At 45.4% G+C, this 8,067-nt stretch overlaps 1 protein-coding gene across 1 annotated transcript; it reads left to right on the top strand.

Moving 5' to 3' along the window:
* Nucleotides 1-949: 949 nt before the first annotated feature.
* On the top strand, nucleotides 950-1,792 carry LOC307064194 (histone deacetylase complex subunit SAP25-like; the record flags this gene model as incomplete). The annotated part of the gene is given in 3 exon segments (XM_079720680.1): nucleotides 950-1,088; nucleotides 1,091-1,247; nucleotides 1,249-1,792. Coding segments are annotated over 3 exon segments (840 nt in total).
* Between the last annotated feature and the right edge of the window lie 6,275 nt (nucleotides 1,793-8,067).

Below are 8,067 nucleotides of genomic sequence, written 5' to 3'. Positions count from 1 at the left end.
CTGGGCAGCCAAATAAATAAATATTGGGAAAAAAAAAGAAAAGAAAAGATCCTCAGAGCTAACCTACAGAAAATCATTAGAGGAGAGCAGGCTTGAAGAGCGCACTGAGGCCACTGGCTAGAGACAGGATTCCCTGCAAGACGGAGAATAAAACCCCAGTATAGGCTGGCTTGGCTACAGTGGGGAGCATATGGCTGGGTGCTGTAGCAGCCACAGCAGCAAGGACATAGGGGCTCTGAGGGCCCACAGGACTGTCTCTGGGCCAGAGACTGGGCGATGCCCCAAGTCAATGGCAGTGAGGGGCTTCTTCCTAAGGAGGCCCCATGTGATTTCTGTATCAAGGAGAAAGTCCAGGCTCACCAAACCCAGTTCCTGGTATATTTGGTGCTTATGAATACAAAAGGTCCCAGTGGGGTCACCCGTGTTTCCAGCTCCCACTGTGCAGTCCAAGGCAGCAGGGCTTACAATGATTTTGCAGTCCATCCTAAAGGAACAGAGAAAATTCTGAGGAAAACAAGTGTGAAGTACACCTTACCCTAGCACCTATTAGATATATTTAAAGAAAATGTGATCAGAACAGTGCTGCTGCAGGAGCAGACAATTCACTGGAACACACCAGAGAATTCTAGAGCAGACTCAGGTATATACATGGAAATATACTGTAAGACACAGGTGTTATTTCAGATCACAAGAGCAAGGATAGATGTTTTAATCATTAGTCACTTAGGGGAAAAAAAGTTAAATCTTGAACTCACAATTCACCAAAATATGACAAATTCCATCCACATTTAAATGTAAAGCCTGTGAGGTGGGCCGCAACCTGGGCTCGCAGGGGCGCGCAGGGTAGCACGGGCCGCTGAGGGAAGCTGGGCCCGAGTGGGAGCTGGGAGGGGCCTGGCAGGCGGGGCGGGCAGTACAGGGCCGTGCCCTGCCCCCCCCTGGATGTGGCATGTTGCCCTGGACCCCCTGGAGGTGGGGCGCGGGTGAAGAGCAGGTGCCAGGCCTGGGACTCTGGAGAGGAAGCCCTGGGGGAGCCAAGAACACCCCACAGGACAGTCTTCAGCCCTGGTCCCGAAGGCCTTCCTGGACCGGAAAGAGCAGCTGCTGCCTTGGCCGCCCCCAGGCCTGGCTGCCGAGCGGTCCCCGGGAGCCCCAGTTCCCCTCTCCCCACAGACAACCTGGGAGGTGACCCCGTCAAAGAGGACCCTGCTGGCATCCTGGGACCCCAACTATGAAGCTCAGGCTGGTGTGGGGACCCAGATGTGGGTCAGGCACCTCCTTCTCAGGCCGGACCTCATGCCATCCCTCATTCTGGCCTCTGTACAAGGCAGCCTCAGGCAGAGGCCTCAGGCCCAGTCTAGCAGCACAACAGAGTGGAGAGCAGGCACCCAGGGATGCAGGGTTCCCAGTGATATGCTGTGAAGACGTCTTTCTTTCTGACCCTCTGCTGCCCTGTGGGCAGCATGCTCCCTTGTACCTGTCTCAGGCCCCTCAGCAGGTGATGGGCTCTCTGAAACTGCTGCTCCCACCCCCAGTAATGTCCACCTGGGTCCTCCCCATCCCATCCTCTGGCTGCTCCACCGCCTGGCTCAGTGGGCCTGAGCTGATCGCCCTCACTGGCCTCCTGCAGATGAGCCAGGGGGAGCCAAGACCCAGCTCCCCAGGGGCTCCCATGGCCCCTGCTGGCCCCCCAGACCCTGCCTCTGACCACCCAGGTGCCAGTGGTGGCCAGAGCTGTTCTCACTGCACAGACCCATCTCTCCCACGGGCCCCAGACAACCAAGGTCCATAGCCCCTCCAGGGGCAGAGTGGGCCCTCTACTTCCCCAGGCAGGTTCTGTTGACAATAAAACAGTGTTGGTTTGCAAAAAAAAAAAAAAAAAAAAGCCTAAAAAAACAGATGAAACAAAGTATTAAGAGAGAATTTATTTAAATCTATAATTCTGTAGCAGAGAAAGCCTCTCTGAGCTTGACACAAAGACAGAAGCGAGGCCAGGCCTAGAGATTCAAACACCAAAGAGTTCTCTCTACCAGGAGACTCCAACAACAATCCCTAGAGGAATTATAACAGTCTCTGCGCCTGACCCCTAACCCCTTTCTTCCTGTATTCCCGATTCTGGTTCATCCTCCACCTGCTCGCTCTGCCATACAGGTCAGCACCCTGTGAGTCACCCCAGACTCCTCTCCCTCCTTCTTCACTCCCCCACTCAAGATCACCACATCTTGGTCACCTCTACTCTGTCTTGAACTGCACAGCTCCATCCTCTCCAGCCTGGCCCTGACTGTGGGCCTCGTCTTGCCACCTTGGTACAAGTGCAGGGGCCACCAATGGGCCTCCCTGCTCCCAGTCATGGCCACTCCAGCCCAGTGGTTCAGAAAGCCTAGACAGACTACGTCGATTGCATGGACATTTCAGTTTTACACATGCTTAAATAGGGAACAAAACTAAATGGCAAATGACAATCTAGGATAAAATATTTGTAATATAAAAAAGACAAAGAGTTAATAGACTGAATATTCATCAAGTACCCTTATTAATCAGTAAGACAAAAAGAATAAACCACACTAAATAATAATAATAAAATACTGCACAAATAAAATGAAAAAAAAGACTATTCCAATTGAAAACTAAGTACATAATCAAACAATTTGTCAAGAGAATTACCAATGACTAACTGGCCTATAAAAATATAAAAGTCCAAGTGATAAAATAATAATAATAAAGAAAAATAAAGCAGTAACAATGAAACACTATTTTGCTTATCAAATTTGCAATTAAAAATAATAATAATACCTAGTGTTGGGAAGGATGTAGTGAAAGAGACACTCTCATAGGACTGGAGAGCCTAAGTTGATATATCCTTTCTGAAAGGCAACTGGGCAATATGTACCAAAACCGCTGAAAGTGCGCATATTCTCTGATCTAACAATTCTACTTAAAGACTATAACCTAAGCATAAAAATAGGATGTGCACAGTGTCGGTATTATATATCGGCCACCACTGTCAGTAACCTAAAGGGGCAATAACAAGGGATTAGTTAAATCATGGTAGGTACACAGTGAAATACAAGAGATCCATCAGTTTACTGACAAGGAAAACTGTCCACAACTTATCGCTAAGTATAAAAAGCAAGACAAAGAACAGTATGTACCACATGAGCATATGAACCCATTTATGTAATGAAATGTATGTGCTTATACCCATATATGTGCACAGAAAAAAGATCTTAAAGGATGTAACCAAAATAGTAACAATGTATATCTCTGACAAGTGTTAATTAATATGATTCATTTTCTTCTTTATTCTTCGTGTTTCCTACTTCTTTTACAAGAAACATGCCAGTGTGATACAGACCTCTCTCCCTTCCATCACCTGGTCCAGAATTCCCATTTGGCTCTGAGGGTCCACATCCCTTATATGTAATATATAGTTGGCCCTCTTTATCTGTGAATTCAACAAGCCAAGGACTGAAAATATTCGAGAAAAAAAAATTCCGTAAAGTTCCAAAAAGCAAAACTTGAAATTGCCCCATCACTAGTAACTACTTACATAGCATTTACACTGTATTTACAACTATTTAAATAGCCTTTACATTGTATTAGTTATTATAAGTACTCTAGAGGTGATTTAAAGTATACTGGAATTCCCTGGTGGTCCAGTGGTTAGGACTCGGCACTTTCACTGCCATGGCCCGGGTTCAATCCCTGGTTGGAGAACTAAGATCCTGCAAGCCTCATAGCATGGCCAAAAAAAAAAAAAAAAACGGTATATGGGAGGATGTGCATAACTTATATGCAAATACTATACCATTCTATACGGGAGACTTGAACATCCATGAATTTTGGTATCTCTAGGGGTGAAGGGAGGGAAGATCCTGGAACCAATCCCCGGATATGGGGGGACAGTTATGTATATTTCTGTGCTACTGTAACTTTTCAAACTTAATCTTGTCTCCTCGATTCTCTTGACTGGGGGTATGGTCTGTGTCTTACATTTCTTTTGTGTTCCTCTCAGCAAGTTTAAAGCAAATGGCCCAAGAATGAGTATGTCACTTCTGTGTCGATGCCTCTTAGGCTGCCCAAGCATGGGCTGACTGGCTCCACAGGTGTAGCGTCCAAGCCTGGTTCCAGGCCAGGCTTGAGGCTGTGTGTTGTGAGCCACCTGTCAATCTGGTCCTGTGAAGATGCCTATTGTTGCTGCTAATTACTGCTGAGTGATGGGGCTGTTTGTCCAAAGCACAGCTTACTACTCCCACGCTCAGAGGCAAAGCCAACCCTATGGCCTCCTATAATTAATAAGTATTTCCTCTGGTAAAAAGTTGGCTTTGATCCAACAGATCCCTTCCCACTTCTTCTGCCATCCTCACCCCATTTACAACTTCCCATCTGTTGGAGGCCTCCTGTGGAGAAGTACCCACTTCATCCAAACTATGGGCCTAGTCAGAACAGCCCTGTGTCCCTGGTGTCCCAAAACTGACTCACCAGCTCCTTCTTGTCCTCCTGGATGATAAAGTTTGCTCTCACGTCTAAGCAAATCTACTATCCAAGCTGCCCAGACTGTAGGCCCAGAGGCTGAAAGAGTCCTAAGAGACCACTGCAGGAGTGACAGGAGGATTTTTTCGTGTAAACTCAACAAGTAAATTTTCATGGTTGTCCATAATCTCTGCCCTCAGTACTCATTTCAGTTAAACCCTCTGAAGAAAAAAATACAAAAGCCACTGGAAATGTCAGAATCAAAGACAAGGACCAGTTGACTGTTTTTTTTTTTTTTTTTTTCTCTCTCTTTGTACAGATATAAACAACCCCTGGTGCTTCCAAGGTTCTGGAAGAAGCAGAGAGAGGAGAGAAGTCCTGGAGCACTTGCCATGAGCACTTGTGAGAGGCCAAGCTTAGACTGCTACCCTGGGAACCTTGAACTAGTACTTTACAGCTCTATGCCTCAGTTCCTCATCTGTAAATGGGATGATCACAGTGGAACTTGCCTCATAGACTTCTTGTGAGGATTAAATGAGTTAATGGGTGTAAACCACTTAAAACAGTGGCAAGCTACAGGTGAATAAGTCATAAGTGTTTGCCCCTGTTAACAAAAACGGAGAGTGTCATGGTGACAGCCACTTGCTGGGCACTGTCTGCCCTCCTGTAGCCCAGGATTTCTCCCCTCAGCACTACTGACATTTTGGGCTGGATAACTCTTTGTTGTGAGCAGCTGTCCTGTGCATTCATTGTAGGATGTTTAGCAGCATCCTTGGCCTCTCTCTATCCACTAGATGCCAGCAGCACACCCCACCGAACGCCCTCACCAAGTTGTGATGACCAAAAACATCCCCAAACGTTGCTACATAATCCCATGCTGGTGCGGATGGGGGCAAAATCACCCCACTTTGAGAACCACTGACATAGCGATAAGTTGCGGACGGTTTTGTCTGTAAACTAATGGATCTCTTGTATTTCACTGTGTACCTAACACGATTTAACTAATCCCTTGTTATTGCCTCTTTAGGTTACTGACAGTGGACAGTGCTGGCCAATATATAATTCCGACTCTGTGCACATCCTTATTTATATCCTTACGTTATAGTCTTTAAGTAGAATTGTTAGATCAGGTTGATTCCATTTTCTCCACTGCCATGGAGAAGCCATGCCACATACTCTGACCTCCCACTTCTGTGCAGGTCCGGGGTGGATCCAGGCCTAGAAGCCCCACATTGATGTCCCTTGCAGTTAGATGTAGGAGCTTCAGGTGGGGAAGTAAAGAATAGCCAACTGTTTCTCTATGTGGCTGCCATTGTCTCTTCTTGCAGATAGAATAGGAAACTGGAATCTGGGCAGTCTCCTAGTTGTTAGGTACCCTCGCCCTTGAGAGACCCACAGGGTACAGAGAGAAAAGGAGTCCAGGGGCTGAATTCTCTGGCAGCTTGTGGCTGTGGCCTTAGTAATAGGGCATAAGCATGGTTACCAAGACTCCTGGGAGCTCAGTCCAGCCCAGAGAGGAGAAGGCTAGATAGGATTCAGAGCTGAAGCCCTGGCCACCGCAAAGAAAACACCCTTACCTAGTGAGGTCTCTGGGCACAAGAGGTGTGGCCCTTCTCTTCTCAGGAAACAAGTGGGTTCTGTACTTGATTATGAAAAGAAGCACGCTGCTCTCTTCATAAAATAAACTCCTAACCATTTAGCACTATTAAAGTTTAACATGCATTTGTTTTGACCCAGCAGCTGCACTGCTTCAAATGTATTCTATGGATATCTCAGCACAGGTACACAGCATATACACAGGGACTGTGGTGTACTAATTTAAAGTTTAGGCTTGGGACCTGATGCCTGATTCAAATTCCAGACCTAGTACTACCACATATGTGACCATGGGAAAGTTACTGACCTCTTTGTGGCTTAGTCCCTTTATTTGTGAAGCAGGGGCAATAACAGGGCCTATATCTCATTGGGCTGTTACAAGGGTTATGTGACTTACCATATACTAAGAACAATGTCTGTGATCAATAAATGCTAGCTATTATTATGTTCATTGTGCCCTTAATTGGTAATAGCTAAAAATCTGGAAATTTAGGCCAATCAACTGGTTAAACATATGTGGTACATCCATTCTACGGAATACTGGGCATCACTGAAAGAAATAAAGTCAAACTATATCTACTTAAATAATAGGATTTATTTAACAATAAAGGTCAAATTGTTAAATAAAGAATCAAAAGAGTTGCAGATAAGTACCTGTAGTTTGAGATTATTTGTATATAAAAAGAGTTACACAGAAATAGATACACGTCTTTATCTGCATAGGAAACTTCTAGAACACTCAAAAAGCTGTTAGCAGTAATTATGCCTAGGGAATGGGAATGGATGACTGGAGAACTTCTGCTTTCTCCTTCAATATTGTTAGAATTTCCTACTATAAGCCTGTATTTTTAAAAAAATAATAGTTTTTTAAAAAGAATAAATCTGTATCTACTTCTATGGAAACATTTTCAAGATATATTGTGAAATCTTTTTCACAAGTGGCAAAATATGAATGGTACAAGCAACAGGAAGAAATCTCAGTTCACAAATTCAGGTGAGCAAGAAACCAAACTTTAGTTTCTATAACTCAACTCAATGTTTATGGTGAGTTTCCATCCTGCCAACAGGCAACTTAATTCTAGGTGTGTCTGAACCCTGAGAAGTGCCAGACATGGGACACAGGAAGGGGCTGTGAAGGTGGCTGAGGCCAAGTCTAGCAGCCTCTGCTGCTCTGTGCCACTGTGGGCAGCGAGGAATCTAGGACGAGGCTGCCTGCATCCCTACAGCTTGGTCCCACCATGTGGCCACCGCTCTCTGGAATCTTACTCCTGCCTGCCCAGGTGAGCTGCTTGAAGGCAGGGTGGGACTCCAGAGACCACAGATCTTTCTCCCCTGTGTCTCCTGCCCCCAACCAGTCTGGGCGATGGGAAGGCTGCAAAGAGTTGGGGGTCTTGCCACTTCAGGTGAAATCCTTCTTCCATCTTGTTTCTAGTCAAAGTATTCAGACTATGCAAGAGGATCCTTTTCCTTCGATGAGCTATTCTGCAAATCCTGAAGTTTCCCTAAGCATGTAAGCTTTTGATACACAAAAGCCAGAGACATCTGAAGGTTGATTCCATTTTCTAATCTGGAGAGCTGGTTCAAGACAAAATAAGCTCCATGAATGTGAGAGTGGAAAAGGGGAAAATCCAGGGAGGAAAAAAGAGATAATTTTTCAAATATTATGCAAGCCATACACATGTGTAAAAGCAGAGCAAAAAGTCTGAACATTTCCACCAAATAGTTAAGCAACCAGTACTACCAGTAGTGTAAGCTTTAAGACAGGGGAAGGGGTGGAAGAGGAGCTTTACCTTTTTATTCTATGTATTTCTGAACTGCTTGGATTTTTTAATGATTAAGCTATATTCAGTACTGCTTATATAATCTATTATTTTAAATAGATAAATACCCATACATTTTTTGCCTCCAGGCTGGAGACGGAAGGTGATGAAGGTCACACTTGTCTGGTCCGCTGGTGGGCAGAACCTTGGGAAGCTATCTTCATGAGCAGTTGGGAGG

This window comes from Hyperoodon ampullatus (genome assembly GCF_949752795.1).
Source record: "Hyperoodon ampullatus genome assembly, chromosome: 15".
In the NCBI taxonomy this organism is placed as follows: Eukaryota; Metazoa; Chordata; class Mammalia; order Artiodactyla; family Ziphiidae; genus Hyperoodon; species Hyperoodon ampullatus.
This window is presented reverse-complemented; position numbering and strand designations above follow the sequence as displayed.